Source organism: Podarcis erhardii (assembly GCF_964252035.2).
Source record: "Podarcis erhardii genome assembly, chromosome: 13".
NCBI classification, from domain to species: domain Eukaryota; kingdom Metazoa; phylum Chordata; class Lepidosauria; order Squamata; family Lacertidae; genus Podarcis; species Podarcis erhardii.
Genome location: NC_138502.1, coordinates 17,513,670 through 17,533,027, shown reverse-complemented (window position 1 = coordinate 17,533,027; position 19,358 = coordinate 17,513,670). Strand labels below are relative to the sequence as shown.

Below are 19,358 nucleotides of genomic sequence, written 5' to 3'. Positions count from 1 at the left end.
CCAAAGAACATGGCATCCATGAAAGAGAAGAACGAAAGGACAGTTGAAGTACTGAGGAAGAAATCACGAAGAAATTGTTAAGAAGAAACGAAGTGATATGAAAAAATGGCAAATGAAGTTTCAAAACATGTAATAAAGATGTGTATGTCACAATATATATTTATATACTGCATATGAAGCCCCTAGAATTGTAAGAAATACAAAAGTTCCCTGTTAACTGGTTCTCGAATTGCCCCTTAAAAATCAAATTGCCCCCCTGTGGGGCGTGTGCCTCACATTGAGAACCACTGCTCTAGACCTTGGCATCTGAGAAGCCAAGACTATGAGGTGGTGCCAAAGAGGGACGGCTTGGACCACAGGGAGGAGGCTGCATTTCCTGCCTAGAGGGATGCCCAGATCCGATGGATCACCCTTACTCGAGGGGTGACACCTTGCCACAGCATCCTTACCATTCCTGAAGGTTAGGTTTGGCCTGGGGAGGAAGGGTGGGGCCGAGACCAGCTCTAATTTTAGCCCAAGGAGGCTTAAGGACAGCCTGAATCACCCAGACGTAAGAACCTAATCTGAAGAGCTACCTTTTGTTTGTCCTGGGGGTGCGGGAGCAAGAGTTACGCAATCTTGTGGCAAAGGTCTTGGCACAGTGAGCAGAAGCGTCGTTTTGGTCTTAGTTTGGCAGAGAGCAATGATCAAAAGCAAGGAGGCCGGGTGAGACAAGAGACTTGAGCCACATCTGTGCAAGAAGCCTGTAACTGGAAATAACTGTGATTTAGAGGGACAAGGCCAACTGCAAAGGAGGAAACAGGTGTAGCTGAGCAAGTGAGAGCAGACAGGCCCAGCCAACACAAACTGACTCAGGTGCTCTAGGTCAGAGCCAGGACACCTGGGTTTTCCAAAGTCGGCAGGCCGTTTCAGCCAGGGTTTTCCCAAGGGCACCCGCATGAGCATAAAGTGTGGGTTAAGGTACTGGTGCTAATAACTGCAATAAGGTCCTGTATTTATGCCTTCTGATGTGGAGCCCCTTGTATAGCCATGCATTTATCAATAAAAAAACAGAGGGGTCAGACCTAAGGTCTATCTAGTCCGGCATCCCATTTTGCACAGCAGCCAATCAGATGACTCTGGAAAGCCGAGGCAGGGCACAAGAAACAGCCCTCCGCTACTAGTCAGGGTACAAATAATAAATTATTATTATTACTATTACTGTTGCTCCACAGCAACTGGGATCCAGCAACATCCAGTCTTTTGAATAGAGCTGGCTCTATTTAGGCAACACAGTGAAGAGTCATTGACACATCTGTCTGGGTTTGTTGAACCCACAATCCCTGTAAAGTTAACGATCCATTAAAAACAGATTAAACAAGCCCTTTTCTACCAGGTGGGCTATGTGTGGATAGTGACTGCTTGAAGGGTTAGGACTTAAGGAAGAATTAGAACCAAATCCAACACGCATTATCCACTAAAACAGCCTTCCAGAAATTCTGGACTACAATTCCCATTGTGCTGGTTGGGGCTGATGGAATTGTAATCCAAACATTTGAAAAGCAGGTTAAGGAAGGCCGCACTATACCAACCAAAGCCACGTACATTGACATGTTAAAAGAAACGAACACATCTAAGGAGCAATCTTTTTTATTTTTAATTATATTCAACACGGTAATTTCAATTCCCTGTTCTTTAAAACATATGCAGCTGAGCTGCTGAATAAACAAGTACAATATAGAGACTTCTTTGGAAAAAAAATACTCATGCGATATTGCACATTTAAGTTTTTCTGCATTTTTTTCTTCTTGTTTTTTTTTTTCTTGGCGATGCAACCATATAGAAAATACTTCTGTTATGTACAGATATGTTTGGGGAGGGGGAGTTCACAGATCAGGGCAGGTGGAGAGAGAGAGAGAGAAAAAAAATAAAAATAAAAAGGGGTGGGCGAAGAAAAGAGAAAGGGGTGACATGGTAGAAAAGAAGGGACTTATTTATTTTGGCGGAGGAAATCTTGGCTCATGATAGCGCAGGAAAAAAACAACACACACACACACACACACACAGACAGGATTTTCAGGGTAGTACTTTGGACCCGTTTCTCTTGGAATTACTTCTAGCCCTCAGTTTCACTTGGAAGTACTTCTAGCCCTCAGTTTTAACATTGAAAATATTTGATTGTGTGCGTGCAGGAAGAGGGATGGAGGAGAGCCGTGTAAATGGACACCCCCCCCCACCCCAATGCATCCTCTAGGAAAGCGGCGGCAGCAGAATCCAACAAACCGGAATACGAGAGGTCAAGGAGGCACAGGTTCCTGGAAGAGAAGGAGGAGTGGAGGAGCTGGCAAATGGGACAATGACAAATGTGGACTTGTACGGCCAATGCTGTCCATTGCACAGCCCAGGGTTACAGACGTCCAGGAGATCCTCACAGCGGGACTGGGCGTTGGCAGAAGGCTGTGGGGAGGGGGGCACTGTCCAGACAGCGGGAAGGGGAATGAGACCGTTTCCCTGGGATTCGGCCTCAGGTTCAGGCAAGGGAACACTAGAAGCATCCTTCAGAGCCAGGCTGGACGCTATAGGATGCTGGAGTTTCCGAGAAGGGACCAAGCCACATTCGCACCTGAAAAATCGAGATGCTGAGGGAAGCGAAGAACAGGAGCAGAGATCAAGACCCTCCCCATGTAGCCCCACCCCTGCAGCTGTCTCCCCCAACCCCAAGCTATGGCACTTAATAGCCTCATCTTCACAGGCAATACTATCTTGGCTCCTAAATTAATGCCGCCGCAGAACTCTCCTGTCCGTCTGGCTCCAGAGAGCCTCGTGGCAGCCAGCCCCAAAAGACCATTAAAAAAACCCCCAACCGTTACCCACAATTCCCCGCTGATTAAACAGTGCTAAGGCGCTTTTCTTACTCTCGTACATGCACATACACACACCCACACACCCAGGGCTACCACATCCAATTTTTAAACCCGTCTGCTCAAGTTCTCCGACTTCCAAGCCAGCTGCCAGCCTCGGCTCTAAAACCTGGCTGCCACCTTCAACTCTGCTGCCCTCTTGGGAGAACTAACCCAACTGTCAAATGCACCGGTTTGTTTCGGCAGGATGTGAGTGGGTGCTTGGACTGAGTCCTGCCACCCTTTCCCTTACGCAGCCTTGAGATAGCGGTCCTCCTGAGCTGCAGAGCTAGGGGGCCAAAGCTGCGAGCAACACCCATGACCCAAGATATCCTGCCAATTAACAGGGGACCCCCGTTAACTCGACTTTGCCCACAGCCTCAAAAAAACCTCCCAACCTGTAGAGCAAACTCTTATTTGTCTGCTGTCAGGAGAACGACATCAAGGCCCCCTCGCTCCTCTTGAGCCCCCAGAAAGACTGGCTCCCGTCATTCCCTCTCCCTTTGTTCGTTAAAGGAAAAGCAACAAGCAAATAGCATCACTTTTAAAAGGAAGCCACAAAATAAATACTGTCTCTGGAGAGGAGGAGGGAGGGTGGGGGGGGGAGAGGGGATGGGGAGGACATTGGGCTGGAGACATCACATCTGGTGAGAAAAACTTGGCCCCTCTGTGTAAATCAATGGATGATGGGTGTCTGATTGGCTGAGACTCAGAATCCCCCACGTTTGGAGTGTTTTGAGTGGTGAAGAGGGAGTTGGCCACCCCTATCCTTGCGTTATGTCTCCTGTTCCGATTGAGGATCTGGTACACAAGGAGGTGGGGTGCGGAATAAGGCCCCTGCATCTCCCGCCCCCCCCGGGGGGGGGAGGAGTCGGGGGCGGTGGCAGCGGCGGTCACTTGGAGAGTTTGCTGATCACACGGATTAGAGCGGCGTTTTCGTCTTTGAGACGCTGGTTGTCTGCCTTCAAATCCGAAAGAGCCTTCAAGAGAGAAGACGAGTAAGACAAAACCTGCGCCACCTGGTAAAATCCTTCACCCCCATCCTCCCCAGCCGCAGCTTCTCTCCGTCAAACTCCAGGATGAGACCTGAAGGCTGATCCAACCCGGTGGGAATTACCTTCAATTCTTCCTCTAGCTCTGCTGCTTTCCTCTCCAAAGCTCGGCGTTCCTGGAGGGAGAAGAGGGAAAGGTGAGGATAATGGGAAAGGGGCAGGGGAGCTCCAAGAATGTATTTAGGGAAAGCCAGTCCCTTCAGGGCAGAAGTGGGCTGACTTCGGTCTTGTGTGTCCTAAAATGCGACCTATGTGCGCGCGGTTTTTTTTTATTTTTTAATATAAAATTTATTAACATATAAAACACATACATATACATTTACACAATACACAACACACTACCTTATTTTCATAACATAAAACATACCTACATTACTCTATATAATACCTACTTTTACTGTACATATCAACATACCTACACACCTACCCCACATGGACACACACCAAGTGACTTGACTTCCAGCCGTTTTTGTTACGCTACTTTATTTTTTCCAACTAGCTTAAACGCATTTCATTATTTCTTTAATCTCTTCTTCTATATTGACTTTACTCTCCTTTCGCTCTAATCATTTTCTGGATTCACTCAATATCTGTTAGAAATTCTGCTTTTTCCACATAAATTTTGATGTATTCCTTAAAGATAGCCCACTCCTTATTCACTTTTTGTACCATATCTCATCTTATGCTCTCTGTTAGTTCAGCAATATGGAAGTATTCAATCATTTTAGATAAACAGTCTGTTTTAGTTGGGACGCTGCTACTTTTCCAATTTTTGGCAATCAATAACCCTGCCGTCATAGTTGCATACATAAATATTGGTCTGACCGTTCTTTTTATTTCCTCTGACATGATACCTAGGAGAAAGGATTCTGGTTTTTTTCCAAATGAAAATCGAAACATCTTTTTCAGTTTATTATAGATATTTCCCCAGAATCCCACTATCTCTTTGCACTCTCACCACATATGTAGAAAGGTTCCTGCCCCATTGTTGCATCTCCATCAGACATCACTAGTTTTTATACATTTTTGCCAGCCTGACCGGGGTCAGGTACCATCTGTATTGTGTGTGTGGGTTAGCTTTATGAAGCTCTTTACAGGTTAGCAGTAACTAGCCTACTCTTAAGTGATCCTGAACACACACTCTTGCTTAAGATAATAAGAAGCATCTGGCTGGGTAAGCCCAAGGTCGACACACCAAAGCATACTTCGTAAGAATCTCAGAAACCCCTGGGGTACACCTGCATCTACCCCCCCAACCCCGCTAAAGAATGAAAGGATAACTCCTCCGGGCCCACAGGGGGCAGCAGAGGGATTCACTCTAGTATAGTTTCCCTTCCTATGACTAACAAAGAGCTGGGCTCGTTCCCAGGCTTCTCCAGCAGGAGGCATCAAACAAGTCTTGCAATTCAGTTCGTTTGAAGCCACAGAATCCTTAATACTCAGCAAGGGAAGAAAAAGAGGGACCAATATAGGTACTTACAAATCTCTCCAGCTCTAGGAGAGCTGGTCGCTCGGCGAAACGCTCTTGCCTCTGTGGGTGAACAACGAAACAAAACACACAACGTAAGGTACCTAACAAAATGAAGCTCCCAACCTTTGAGGGGAGAGGGGGTTTGTTTATCTATTAAGTGAGGCACCCCCAAACTTGGCCCTCCAGATGTTTTGGGACTACAATTCCCATCATCCCTGACCACTGGTCCTGTTAGCTAGGGATGATGGGAGTTGTAGTCTCAAAACATCTAGAGGGCCGAGTTTGGGGATGCCTGTATTAAACGAAAATTCTACCCCCTTCAAAGACTGTGCTAAAAATGGGGGCGGGGAGCGGCACGGGATGAAGGAGCACATAAACTGTTTTCAGGAAACCAAAGAATTTAAATTTTACCTTCTGAAAATGTCAGGTAATGCTACATTAATAGTAATGATAATAACAACAACTTCCAAGTACTTGGCAATCATTTTTAATGATTCATATGGAATTTTACACACATTTTACTTACCAAGCTAAACTAAATTATATTAATTTAACTAAAATGTCTTTTGAATTCCCAGGTCATGTTACAACTTTTCAGCACCCCTCACTCTTGGGATTTGAAAGCTGGAAAATTCAACACACCCCTTATCTCAATAACCCTGTATCTCAATAGGTACGCATGGAAACCAGGTATATATAAAACACACCACATCCATCGCAGAGCTGCCTGTTGCTCTTCATGTCCCCACCGTGTCCCAGCTGCCACCCAACTGAGAAGCTTCTGCTCTGCCCTGTTCCTTACCTGGGTCACTCTTTCCAGCTCCAGCTTGATCTGCGTCAGCTGTAGCTGTGCTTCTTGTAGCTGCTCCTTCAGTTTTTCATTCTCGATCACGAGATCTTCATACAGCTTAGGGTCACACACACACACACACACACACACACGGTAAAATAAACTGAATAAGGTACTGAGATCCCTATGAATCCCTTTCCCACCCATATCCCTTCAATCCAGGAGCCCCAACTTCCAATCATGTGTTTTGATATAGAACTTTGTGCTCCCTCCTCCCTCCCATTCCTTTTTCCTTGTGTGTCATGACGTTTTAAGAAATCTTAGTACTGATTTCTGTAAGTTGCTCCAAAACCCTTTTAGGCTAGAGGGTGGGATATAAAAGCCTGAAATGAAAACATAAACAAAACAACTAACTTTCTTGTAATAGTGATCAGGTTCCTCTTTGCAGCCCAAATTGCTGTTCTGTCTCTGGCAGCTGTAGGGAGCTGTCCGGTTTGACAGGACGCTGTTTAGGTTTTCGCTGAAAAAGAAAAGGGGGACCAATATTATGGGAGGTCACCCCTCGGGTAGCTCCTCACACTGTGCAATCCAGGTGGGCAGTATATAATTTTAATAATGGTCAGAAAGTTAAGGCACGAGGATTGGGCACATCAGCAAAACCACGTGTCAAGTTTTGCATATTAAGACTATTGGATCTTGCACTATTTTGGGTTCACCATTAAAAAAACCCCACCATCCTCTTGAGGCCAGCATTAATGTCTTTCTACAATATGAATTGGGACACAGGTGGCGCTGTGGGTTAAACCACAGAGCCTAGGACTTGCCGATCAGAAGGTCGGTGGTTCAAATCCCCGCGACAGGGTGAGCTCCTGTTGCTTGGTCCCTGCTCCTACCAACCTAGCAGTTCAAAAGCACGTCAAAGTGCAAGTAGATAAATAGGTACCGCTCCAGCGGGAAGGTAAACGGCGTTTCCGTGCGCTGCTGTGGTTCGCCAGAAGTGGCTTAGTCAGGCTGGCCACATGACCCGGAAGCTGTACGCCGGCTCCCTCGGCCAATAAAGCGAGATGAGCGCCGCAACCCCAGAGTCGGCCACGACTGGACCTAATGGTCAGGGGTCCCTTTACCTTTACCTTACAATATGAATGGCATGAGTACTAAGGAGCATCAGCAGGCAGAATTTGTGAGTCAACCTACCCCTAAGCCCCTTCTCCACAACCCAGCTAGAAGTGCTGGATCCCAAAGAGGAATCTACCTGCTATGTCCTGATGGATCTTCATTGTTGACTTGCTTGCTGTCTTCATCATCTTCACCCTAAATGGGGGGGGGGGGAGAAGTTGGGGGGATTTAAGGTCTCCCCTAAATTGCCTGTGCAGACAACTTGGGTGCTTGTACAAGGCAGCTGCCGCGTTCTCGATGACAGAATGGCACAGAGCCTCATACAGATGGTCCTGAAACTCTGCCCTCCGTTCAGCGCAAGAGCCCCGACTAAGTCCGCTTCCACATTCACCTCCGAGTTCCCTCCCAGTCCAGAGACGAGCCGTCGGCCTTTCCTGCGGTCCCTGATGGCGAGTCTGTTCCGTAGATCCGAATCTGCCTCTGAGCTGGTATCCTCGGCTTCTGAGACTGCAGCGCGGACAGAAAAAGACATGCAGCTGAGCTCAGGTCCTTGCATGCCAATAGACTGAATATGTCACAATATCAGCAGTGGAGCTCAGGAGAGATTGTGGAAGGTTTAAAAGAAAGTTGCAGTAGTACAGAAGTTCCTACCTACAGGCCCAAAGCTAAACATGCCAAATGAGGGAGTTGAAAAACAGAAAGGGAAAGAGGGCGCAAAAGTTGTTACCTTTTCTGGGCTGCGAATTCACCACTAACGGATTCACAGTATAAACCGAAGAACCTTCTGAACTCGGAAGCCGGAATCTCCTGGAAGAGTCCTGCATGAGGCAGCAGGGTTAGGATCAGGGGGAAAGCAAGAAGGGAAATAGATTACACATAGGCTGCACGCTGGCTCAAGGGAACAGGGCAGCAATTTGCGGAGGGCCAAACGAAAGCAAGGAATGAGTGGAACAGACTGGGTGATGGGCGCCACTGCACCATGAGATGTGCAAAAACACAGCAGGCTCTCACCCAACCCAGTGCAGACAAGGAACCCACACTGTGCAGTCTGATGGATACAAATAACCCAGCACCTGTCACGAAGGTTGGAAATGGATACCACACACAATGCCTGCCATGACCTAGCCTGATTTTACCTGTAAAATCTGCATCCTGAAAAGGCAGGTAACAATTCTAATCACCCAAGATCAGAGGAACAGCCTCGGAATAGATCGACCTATCATGGTTCCCTCTGAGCAAGCCAGAAGTTCCTCCACTGGCTTGGCTGCCACGTCCTCCACCCCACCAGAGCCCCTGTGCCTCCTGCCATCTCTACCGTAGTCTCCTGGGACTGCTGCTCTCCATCTTTGTCATGCTTCTCGTCGTCCTTATTTCGCTGCTCCGGGGCTGCTCTGGAGTCCCCAGCCCGGCCCATGGTCTTCTCAGCCTCCTTCAGGTCCGTGAGGGTGACACCCTTGAAGTGAAAAGAGAAGGGAAGGCACATGAAAACCATGCACCAAACAGAGAACCACCCCGCCACCTAGAGGCTGATGCTGGCATAACACAGCAAGAGTTCCTTGCGAAGTCTCTGAGCTAGGCCAGACAAGCGCATTCCCTTATGCCTGGCACTCCCCTCTTCCAGTCTGCTTAGTGGTACCTCCACGCTTGAACCACCATGACCTGCACCAACACCTACCTGCGTGGAACGCCTGGACTGCCTCATGAGCCTCGAACGGGCCTTCCTCTGGGACTCCGACTCTTCGTCCCGCACGGGCGTCTGGTACGACCTGGCAGAGGAACGGAGGGTTTGGGCACCATTTACAAGGCTTTCTCTTTGTGCCCCTTCCATTGCTCCAGGGGGCTCCCCTTTCTTACTTGCCAACCACCTCAGAGCCTGTGCCCTGGCTGGTTGCTTCCCAGTAATGGGAAGGAAGCACTATGCAACCAGGCAGAGGGTCTTCTCGGTAGTGGCACCCACCCTGGGGAACACCCTCTCATCAGATGTTAAGGAGATGGGTAAATTATATAACATTTAGGAAACCTCTGAAGGCATCCCTTTATAGGGAAGCTGTTTAAGGTTTAATTTTTGCTATGTTTTTTTATATGCTGGAAGCCACCCAGAATGGCTGGGGCAACCCAGTCAGATGGGTGGGGTGCAAATGATATTATTATTATTATTATTATTATTATTATTATTATTATTATTATTATTATTACTACTACTACTACTACTACTACAACAGTTGTACTTTGGATCCCAAACGCCTTGGTACTCGGACATTTTGGCTCTCGAATGCTGCAAACCCGGAAGTGAGTGTTCCGGTTTGTGAAGTTCTTTGGAACCCGAACGTCCGAAACGGGTCCCGCGGCTTCCGATTGGCTGCAGGCCCTTCCTGCAGACAATCCGAAGCTGCACTTTGGTTTCCGATCGTTTTGGAAGTTGAACGGATTCTGTTTGACTTCCAAGGTACGACTGCAATGCTAGGCATGTCCCTTTGCCTACCCTGGTAGTTTGCTCCCAACTTTCTTGACTGTGGAGTGGGAAAATACAAGCCTGCCCTCCCTCTGATGCCCTCTTCAGCCTGCCTAACTGGGCACAGAACGCTCTGAGACAGGTCAGATGCCTCGTAGATAAGCTCACTCCTAGCTTCTAAGAGCCACACAGGGAGAGCTGAGTGCAGGGTGGGGACGAAAGGGGGACAAACTACCCCCGAAGGAGCATAATGTGTCGCCCCACCAGAGATATTACCCCTCCCCTAACACCCCATGCACTGCTAGCACGATTGCAAGAATCAGGGACTGGTATGGTTTCAAATTGGATGGGGGGGCATGTGTTGAGATTCCTGTACTGTAGGGGGTTGGACTAGATGACCCTCAGGCCCCTTCCAACTCTACAACAACCGAAGCAGCAAAAGCAGCTGGTGAGCAAGCACTGCTCCCCCCTACCCCTCCCCCCGGAGACCAAGATGTGGCTGCCATTGTAACAGTGATGAAGAGTCAAGAGAAAAGGAAAGATTATATAGAAACAAGAGAAGCAGCAGAGAACCGGCAGATGCCACATCAACAAGGAAACCCCGCTCCTTGGATACAGAGACGAGCCCGTCTATCGTGACCCTAATTGCTTTCTGTAGTTTGCCTGCCCCAGGCCCCACCAACCCTCACCTTCGGCGGTCCCGGGGATCCATGCCAGAGCTGATGGCAGTGGAAGAAGGGGGTTGGTGTGGGGCAAGGGCTGTGTCTATCTTCATCTGAAGGCCACCTTCTAAGTTTCTGCGGGGAGGGAGGAAGGAGAGAAAGAAGAGAGGGAGAAAGAGAGACAGCACGTGGAAGAGTGTGTGTTCAGAGGAGGTCCCTGAAAAGGCCTTTCACTTGCACTCCCAACAACCCCAGGGTTACCTAGAACTCCGGCTTTGACCCAGGGGTCTCCCAAACCTGTGAGTTAAGCCCCCACCCTTGTCACAGGCTCTTGCTTGTATGAGCCACAAACCACCTAGAATTGACCACAGAGGCTTTTCCTCACTGGCTGGTCCTCCTTTGAAATTGCTATATACAGCATGCCTGATGCACAAATTATTTTTAATGTTAGTATTTTATTCGCCACCAGTGCAGCAAGGCAAATCTTTAATTAATCCTGTCTTATGGACAAGGGAAGACATAGCTACATTCCCAAAGCAACCCGACTTCTATTTAAAGAGACTCAGTCTCAGAACTCCTCCTTCAAAGTCTATGCTGCCCCCTCCCTGCCAACGATTTGTGCTCAGTGATAAACTTTAGGAAGAGTGTTCTATGAAATAATTAAATAACCCAAGCACCCTTAAAATCCACTTCAGACCTATTGTCACTTTGGACACTACTGTCAGCAGCCCCAAATTACAGATGGTGAAGGAGAAATGAAAATAAGATAAGGAAAAGGTAAGATAAGAGCTGTGTTGAAGACAGACAACAGAGTTCACATCCGCCCAAGAAGCTGAGTACCCAAGGAACGTGGCCCATGCTCTTAACCACCAGTAAGGTGAGTGGAGCTTGCAGGAAGGCCAGGCAGCAGCAATTTCCCCTGCTCCCCCTCCAATCTGTCTTGATTCTACAAGTGAGCCTTGCTTCATATCACACTTCTCTCTCAGGTGAACCCAACTCCAAGCTCATCCCAGCTAACCCGGCAAGGAGGCTTCCATGGTTTAATCTTATGTTTCCCAACCTAGAGCCCATCAGAGGTCTCTGCACTACAACTCCCATCATCCCCTGCTGCTCGCCATGCTGGCTGGGGCTGGTGGGAGCAGGAAGCCCCATGACGTCCAAAGGCGACCCGGTTCAGGAAGGGATTACACATTGCTCCAGTCTCCAGAGCGCAGAGAGGAATACAAAAAGGAATGTGGCCTGTATTCCTCTTGCACTCCTCCAGAGTCAAGGGCAGAATGCCTTACTACCAACTCAGCTGGTTCCTTTTCATCACATTTCTTTCTAATGCTCAGGGTACCATGTGAGGTTGAAACAGAAGGGAAGATCCATCCCATCGTGCAGCGAGCTTCACACCGGAGGGTCTCCCTGAAAACGATCTGGAATCCCAAGGGCTACACGTTGGCTCGCCGCCGGTCGATTACTCACGCTCGCCTGGGATCCCGATGGGGCTCCGTGTCTGGGAGGGCAAATATCCGCCGAGTTGGGGTCGGAGTTACGCGGGCCAGGCGTGGCTCTTTGCTCTGTAAAAAGGGGGTAAATGGGGAATCCCATGTGCTGTTACTGTTAACACTGTGAATTCACGTTCTGCCCAGGAGAGGGAGCATCTCAGAGGCCAGCTGGAGACCTGGGAAGCTTTGACTGTGCTTTTGGCCAGATACCACAAGCTCTGGCTGTCTTAAGCGATGCTTCGTGACTCTCTTGACGGATACCAGAGGCACTGCTCTACCAGAGAGCAGCGCTGAGCCCGATGCCTAACACGGCAGCGACGCTTATGAGTAGCTTGGCCGAGACAAGAGAAAGGTCAAAGAAACAAGGGAGCGAGGGCAGAGGGAAGAGTTAAGAGGAAAACCACACCAAAGGGCGGAACGGAAAAGGACACTCCGGATAAGATTTTTCTTGTCCCCCAGTGACCCTGGTAGGGGGGTTCCCTGCCCAAGGGAATTCCCTCCCGCACAAACCCATGGCTCTCAAGCTAAGCCCCACAGGCTTAACCCCCCCCCAAATGCAACAAGCTGTCTAGCAAGCAAGCAAGGTAATCAGCCACACCCTCTAATGGGCAGAGGCTCCTACCGCATCACCCGCTGGCTCAGAAGCTGTGCTCCTATTGGCTAACCCTGGGCCAATGGGGTTCTTGTTCCACTTCCGTAAGAGCTCCCGGATGTCTTGCTGCAGGTGCAACAGGCAGTGATGGGTTGGGGTCGGGAGGAGAGGGGAGGAGGGAGGGAGAGAGAGAAAGAAAGAAAGAGGGCAAAGAAGAGGCTACACTCATGGCAGAACCCCACACACCTTGAAATCCCCTTTTGAGAAGCCACCCAGCTGGAATGAGGGGTCCTGAATAAAGGTGAGCCAATGAGGCCGCTTTACAATGAGCCAGGTCATTGGTCCTTCTAGTCTGTATCTTCTCCTCTCATTGGCAGAGACTTTCCAAGGCCTCAAGACAAAGGACTTTCCAAGCTCTGCTTCCCAAGATCCATTTATCCAAGCAGAGATGCTAAGAGAGTGAACTCTCCACATGCAAACGCATATGCTCTACACCACTGGGTTATGGTTTCTACTTATTTGCTTGCTTCCTGTAACTTAATACTGCTTCTGTTAGCGGTGGGGAGTGGCAGGGTGTCCTATGCAGAAGACTCCGCCTTCGGATCCCTGGAAGACCCACCTGCCCTCCTCCAGCTGTGGTTTCTCCAAAATGCTTCCAAGAATGCCTGTGCAGCCCTAAGGGCTAGCAGCTTACTATTTTTAAACATTAAGAAAATGAACACCAAAAGCTAAATTCCAAGTGAGAGAAAGCAAATGGAATGCACACAAGCCTGCCTGTATCACAAGATGTTGCTAGGGATACACAATGTACAAATAGAAATTCTCCTGTGTGTGCACCTGTGTGTGCACTGAGGTTGCCGGCAGGTGCCCTGCTCTGGGTGCCCCCACCCCTGTCCTGATGATGAAATGTGCTCCCCAAACATCTGCCTCTTACATATTCTGCCATTTTTAGGCACCCGGGTAAGTCTTGTCGTGCTTTCCCAATCTGCCAGATGAGATACAATCCGAGACTGCTTGGTAATTTTCAGTTGCTGTCTGCTGCACTGTTTTGTCTGTTGCTGGTTTCCTTCTTATCTTACTTGACACTGTTTTAAATCTAATCTCACCCTTAAAAGAAAAACAACCCAAACCATAAACTGCTTAGGAGGCCAACTGGTGGAAAGAAACAGAATGAATCTTAATTGCACCTAGCAGAGCCTTAAAGTGCAACCCTCTTCTCACTGCCCCATCATAGCAAATGGAAAGATCCTTGCTTCTGCTCCAATCCAACGCTGCCAAGCTGAATTGAAATGCTGCCCCCCCCCCAAGTTACTCACTCAGGTATTGTAACGGCACAGCTTACCTTTTCCTCCGTATCAAGCCTGGGGCTGGATGCCGACCGCTTGATGCCACTGCCCTCCTTGGCAGCCGCCTCCTCCTCCAGCTTTGCATCCTGCAGCACCCCAAAGCTGCTGGTCTTCCGTAGGCTCTGCTTCCAGATGGCAGGAGCTGCCGTGTCCTCTGGCTCCATGGTGCGGCTAGAGCCTCCAGAGAACTGTTGGGGTGGGAGTGGGAGGGGAGGAGAAAAGAGACAGAGGAAGTGGGGAGAAGAGGAAGGAAGGGGAGTCAGGATGGATGGAGGGAACTTGAGAAACTCGGGACAATGGAGTTAGGAGTGGACAAGCAGGGAATAACCAGGCAGGGCTATGTGGGGATGCTCAGTCCTTCGCACAGAACCTGACAGCTCCTTGGACAACAAGCAAGCACTGCTAGAGAACGGGGCTCTCAATTATCTAGAACAGAGTTTCCCAAACTTGGGTCTCCAGTTGTATTTGGACTACAATTCCCATCGGGGCGTAGCTAGCTGCTCCGGTACCTAGAGCAGTGGGGGCAGGGCGAGCCGCCCAGGGGGACACTGTGGGGAGCTGTCCATGGAGTCTGCTTGGTGGATGAAAGCCCCACGCTGCTGTTTTGGGCAGTGTGGGGCCCCAAGCCACTCCCAGGAGAGACGCGTGGCTCAGGCCTGCTGCAGGCCAGGCCCTGTGGTAAGTGCTGCCCCTCACAGTGTGCCATTTTGTCACCCCCCCTCAAGGATGACACCCGGGGCGGGCCACAGCCTCCTTCCTACACCCCCAATTCCCATCATCCCTGACCACTGGTCCTGCTAGCTAGGGATGATGCAGTTGTAGCCCCCCAAAAAGCTGAAGACCAAAGTTTGGGAAACTCTGATCTAAGAGAAGGACTAGGGGGGGAGATGAAGGATGTTATCAGTCCCAAATCAAGGAAAGAGGGCTCAGCTTGGTGCAGACGAGAGCTGGGAGACCTCCTATGCAACAGAGGCACGGCCAGAGTTTGGGGGGGCTGTGCAGCCAACTAGGGGGAGAGCCAGGCCTCCTGGGATTGTCTCTACAGGAAGAAAGATTTAAAAGCAAGTGCCCAGCATTGATTTCCCCAAACAAGAGGAACTACAGGGAAGGTCAAAACCCCCAACTCCCTGGAATCCTCAACTCAAAAAGATTTGCATGCCGCCAAGGTTGCTGGGAGAAAGCCACCCTGCACATGCTCAAGAGATGTTTCGTTACTGCTTTGCATGTTCCAGGCCAAAGTCTTGGCATGGAAGTAGGTTAAAGGACTGGATTTTGGCTCCGCTGGGTGGATGCAGCTCTGTGGCTTCCCCACCGCACTCACAAGAGAGATCTACCCAGAACTGGGGAACAGCTTCTGTTAAACAGACAAGCTATGGAGGCCTCTCTCCTCTGCATAATGACATTCCTGGGAGTGCTAACAAGCAACGCTTCACTCACGGTTGCAACAAGGAAGGGTGTATATGGATATTTAGCATCAAAGTCCAACATGGCATGTGGGACGGGGGGGGGGTGCAAGTGTCAGGGCTGCAACAAATGCCATGCCAGGGGCCACCTCCCACCTCCATGCACTTGGGGGGGGCCTCTCTCAAAATGAGGCTGCCCTGAGCTCCCCCTCTCTCCTCCCCCCCCCCCCACTGGCAGCTCTTGCTGACTGGACATTCCAAAGCAGAGCAGCCAACGCTTTTAATGAGGAGGACTGTCAAGAGCCACATCATAATGCATCCGCCCTGGGGAATCTTGGAAAGCTTTCAGAGCAGAGTTCATGGCAGGTGAGCAGGCCTGGAAAGCTGCCTTGGCAGAATGGAGCATTGAAAGCTGGTCAGGAAGTTGCTGAGCTTTGAGAAGTTTGCATCGGCTTCCCTGCTGAGGAAGGCTTGGACCGCAGCCCTTTCAGTAACAAATTCCGCATCGCCTCCCTTTGCAGGAAGCCTTTGGCTTGGTGGCCAGGCTTCCCCGTCCCACTCAGGCAGGCTCAGGCCGAGCCGTGCTGCTATCTGTGTCCAGGTTCCCAGCAGCCTCTGCCCCAACCTAGTATTGCCCCCTGAGTAGCCCACTGGGCTCCTGGTCCTCAAGCACACCATCCCACAGGCCACAAGCAGCTCACTTTTAACCTCTACCTCTTTCTCTCTCTTCCCAAGTATCAGCAATCTTATATCTGCAGGGGGAACCCCCTTCTCCGTCGATAAAAATAAAATCCCACACCTGCACTCGCGGGAAACCACAAAGCACCAGCTGCCCCTGCTGCACACATCAGACTGAACACCCACCTAGCTCAGTTCCACTCAGTGGCCAAAAAGACACTTTCAAGTTTTTCACTGGCATATTTTTAAAAGTCTCTGGTCATGCAAGTACTCCCATTTCTAGCAAATGGATCTGCCTTAGGAAATACAAGAGGGATCTGCGAGAAAACGTTGCATGGTTGGAACCCTCCTGTTCCAGGGTTCCAGCCAGCCTGTCAGGCCCCTTTCAAGGATACCCCAGTTCTTTCCCCCAACTATGCCACCGCATCCCCCCACTGTCAGTCATCATTTCATGCCCACTGTTGGGACACTTTTAGAACCCACCCCGCCACAGTTCTCCCGCATCCCAATAATTTCTTGAGGTTTCCCTCCAGTCTCCCAATACCTCTCTCTTGTATGTACACGGGTTGGCGCTCTGAGAACGTGTTTGCTATATGTGGCAGTGGCTTGGACTGGAGGTACTGAAGGCCCCTGCAAAAGCCTCCCGACCAGGAGTGGGGCCTGGTCCGCCACAATAATCTGATTAATGCAGCTCTCAAAACACACAGCCAGTGGTAACTCACCAGGCAAGAGAATGCTCAGCTTCTTTTAAGGCCTTGGTCTCAACGATGCCAGTCTTCTCCAAGCTGGTGCCGTCCAGATGTTAGGTTTCCAGCTCCCATGAGCCTCAGCCAGCATGGCCAACAGGAGTGATGGGAATTGTGGCCCAACATCTGGAAGGTACCAGCTTAAGAGGCAACTGTGCCAGACCATTAATGGGGGAAACGACACCCACAACGGCACATTCTCTCCACACACCCTCCTTGCATCTGCATGGGACACTCACTGCAGCTTTTTGCTCCTTCTGGGGCACCAGAATGATCCCTGTTTTGCGCAAGCTTTGCCGCCACATGGAAGGCCCCAGAGGGCTGGGGATGGGCAGAACAGGGGTGATGAAGGCAAACTGTGGCTGGAGTGGGCAGGCGGAAGGAAGCAAGCAAGAAGCAGGACGAGGTGCAAGCCAGAAGCAGATGGAAGGCGTGCGAGGAAATGTGAAAAGGAAAACAAAGGTAGAAAAAGAAAACAGAAAAGTCCGACGTATTTCACACAGTGCAGGCAAAAATGGCATGCAGTGGAAAGGACGGCCGACCAGGCATCAGAATCTCCGTGTGTCCAAGGCCCAACCACCTCGGCAAACTTATTTAGGAGGCTTCTTCTTGGAGAGTCACCTGCCGATCAGATCGCCAGACTCGCCTGTGCTGGCGTCCCAAACAGGATGACGGTTATTCTGGCCTCATCCCAGGGTAGGTGCAAGAGAGGTGACTGGTTAACCAAGCATGCAAGATGAAGGTGTTGGTGCGTTAAGACAGGAGAAGTTATAAATGGGGACTCAGCAAGTGTTACGTGCCAGAGGGGAGGGGAGCATTCATGCAAGGACCCATGAAAAGCCAACTGAGAGGGGAAAGAAAAGAAGCTAGTTCTTAACAGGCAAGTAGCACCCCATACAGGACTGAGGTCTTGTGGCTGTCTGTTCCCCCGTGTCCAAATCCTGATTCCATAGAAACTAGGAGTCCTGGTTCCCAGGACACAGAAGCCCTAACTACCTTCACTCTTCATTCTCCCTCCTCCCAAGAGAACCCTTTAGTGAAGTGACTACTCAGGATGGGTAAGCTGAGGCCTGCAGCCTCAAGTCCAAGACCATGAATGCAAAAGTGACTGGAAACGTCTCTTTAAGAGGCCCTGCTGCTCGTCACCTCTCAATTCTCAAGAGCTGGATTTCGACAGGAGTCCAGCAGCTCCCAGGCCTACACTGTGAAAGGTGATGGGGGGGGGTGAGGCATGGAGATGTGCCAACCCCCCCTTTCACCTAAGGGAGAAGCTAAGAGTTCGTGTAGGTGAGCAAAACCTCACCTTCTGCCCCATGGGACTGGGGGACACAGGGCTGACAGGGGTCACGGAGACGCCATTCACTGCACTGTTGTCCGTTGGGGGAGCGGCCTTCACCTCTGCCAAAGGAGAGAAAGCGGTTAGCATCTAATTGGCTGTGCCAGACCCTTCCGAGATCTGGGCCAATGAGGGCCATTGGCCACCATGTAGCTCCGCCTACCATTGGAGTGTGGCGTCTCCTCCCCCTCCGAGGCAGAGCTGGTCTCCTCCTCGCCGACGGCAATGGTCCCCAGGGTCTTGCGCTCCTTTGACTGGTCCTGGACGGAGATCTTCTCCTTGCTGCTCATGCGGCACACAGAGCTCCTAAGAAGCAGAGAGGAGATGCGGGGAATTAAGGGTGTTAAAGGAAAGTGGATAGTTTTAAAAGAAGCGAAGTTGCTCAGCCCACCACGGTTAATTACATCAATGGCGCGTTTCCCAGACAGAGCCAATGGGAGCCATTGGAAGGTTGCAAACTTCAGCCACACTTGAAACTGCTTCGTTCCAAAAGCTCTCATTTCCCTATTTATGATCGGGTTCAAGCGGAGATCTCGAGATGAAAGAGGTTACCTGGGCTGGGCTGGCATACTCTGGTTTAGGCCAGGCATGGCCTCATGGCAGCTGCCCTGCAGGGGAACACTGGTTTCTTGCATGAACAGCTGCTCTAGAACTCAGACAACTCAGGCACATGACATGCCATTTCTCCTGAAATTTGGCTTTCATACCATGCAAGATGCTGCCAACCAGCCTAAGCCTAAGGGCTTGCTCCTATGTGCCAATCCTGGAAGTGCTGTACACCTGTATTTCCATATTAAATCTTTTCCTGCTCTTCAGCCAAAAAGGCTCTCGGAGCAGCTGACAGACAGATCAGTGGAAATCAAGATTGTTCTGATCCTCAGGCCTGCGATGTGACTGAGCAACAACAAGAGTATCCACAACTCAACGGGCAACGTGGAGGCTGCGCCCCCAAACCTTGCACTTCACACGCTTCGTAACTTCACACAGGGGAGAGGTGTCTGAGCTGGCACATGGCCTCCATGTCTGAACATGCGTGAGCTAGTGCATGGCTTGCTTTTAGAAAACAATCACCGAGGTTGCCTTGGTGACATCTCGTAACGAAATGCCCAACCAACGCAAGTTTGAGGCAAGCGAGCCGATGCTTCCTGCTAACAGGAGAGGCTTTGCTTCCCTGCTAATGTTTGTGGGACGACAGGAGACACTTGCAATTTGTACAGGCTCGACGTCTGTAACCACAAAACAGTTGGATAGCCCAACCTGATGTCTGCAGTCTGCAACAGTAAACACTTCTACAGCAAACCGGGCTGCCAAACTTGCTGCGCGCCAAATAAAGACTTCTCTCTAA

The 19,358-nt window shown here is 50.1% G+C and overlaps 1 protein-coding gene across 4 annotated transcripts in view; it reads right to left on the bottom strand.

Annotated features, from left to right (window-relative positions):
- Positions 1-1,613: 1,613 nt before the first annotated feature.
- Positions 1,614-19,358, bottom strand: part of PPP1R12C (protein phosphatase 1 regulatory subunit 12C) — a 38,554-nt gene continuing 20,809 nt past the window's right edge. Inside the window, exons 8-23 of one of the 4 annotated variants that reach the window (XM_081837356.1) lie at positions 18,177-18,319; positions 17,981-18,075; positions 13,847-14,038; positions 12,535-12,630; positions 11,890-11,984; positions 10,450-10,557; positions 8,984-9,074; positions 8,624-8,761; positions 8,036-8,126; positions 7,700-7,815; positions 7,445-7,503; positions 6,607-6,712; positions 6,205-6,309; positions 5,412-5,462; positions 3,997-4,047; positions 1,614-3,859 (exon numbers count right to left, since the gene is read on the bottom strand). In XM_081837356.1, coding sequence (XP_081693482.1) covers positions 3,773-3,859; positions 3,997-4,047; positions 5,412-5,462; positions 6,205-6,309; positions 6,607-6,712; positions 7,445-7,503; positions 7,700-7,815; positions 8,036-8,126; positions 8,624-8,761; positions 8,984-9,074; positions 10,450-10,557; positions 11,890-11,984; positions 12,535-12,630; positions 13,847-14,038; positions 17,981-18,075; positions 18,177-18,319 — 1,624 coding nt within the window. In that variant the 3' untranslated portion in view covers positions 1,614-3,772. The remainder of the gene's footprint in view (positions 3,860-3,996; positions 4,048-5,411; positions 5,463-6,204; positions 6,310-6,606; positions 6,713-7,444; positions 7,504-7,699; positions 7,816-8,035; positions 8,127-8,623; positions 8,762-8,983; positions 9,075-10,449; positions 10,558-11,889; positions 11,985-12,534; positions 12,631-13,846; positions 14,039-17,980; positions 18,076-18,176; positions 18,320-19,358) is intronic. The other 3 variants (XM_081837358.1, XM_081837357.1, XM_081837359.1) reach the window with 3 other exon arrangements.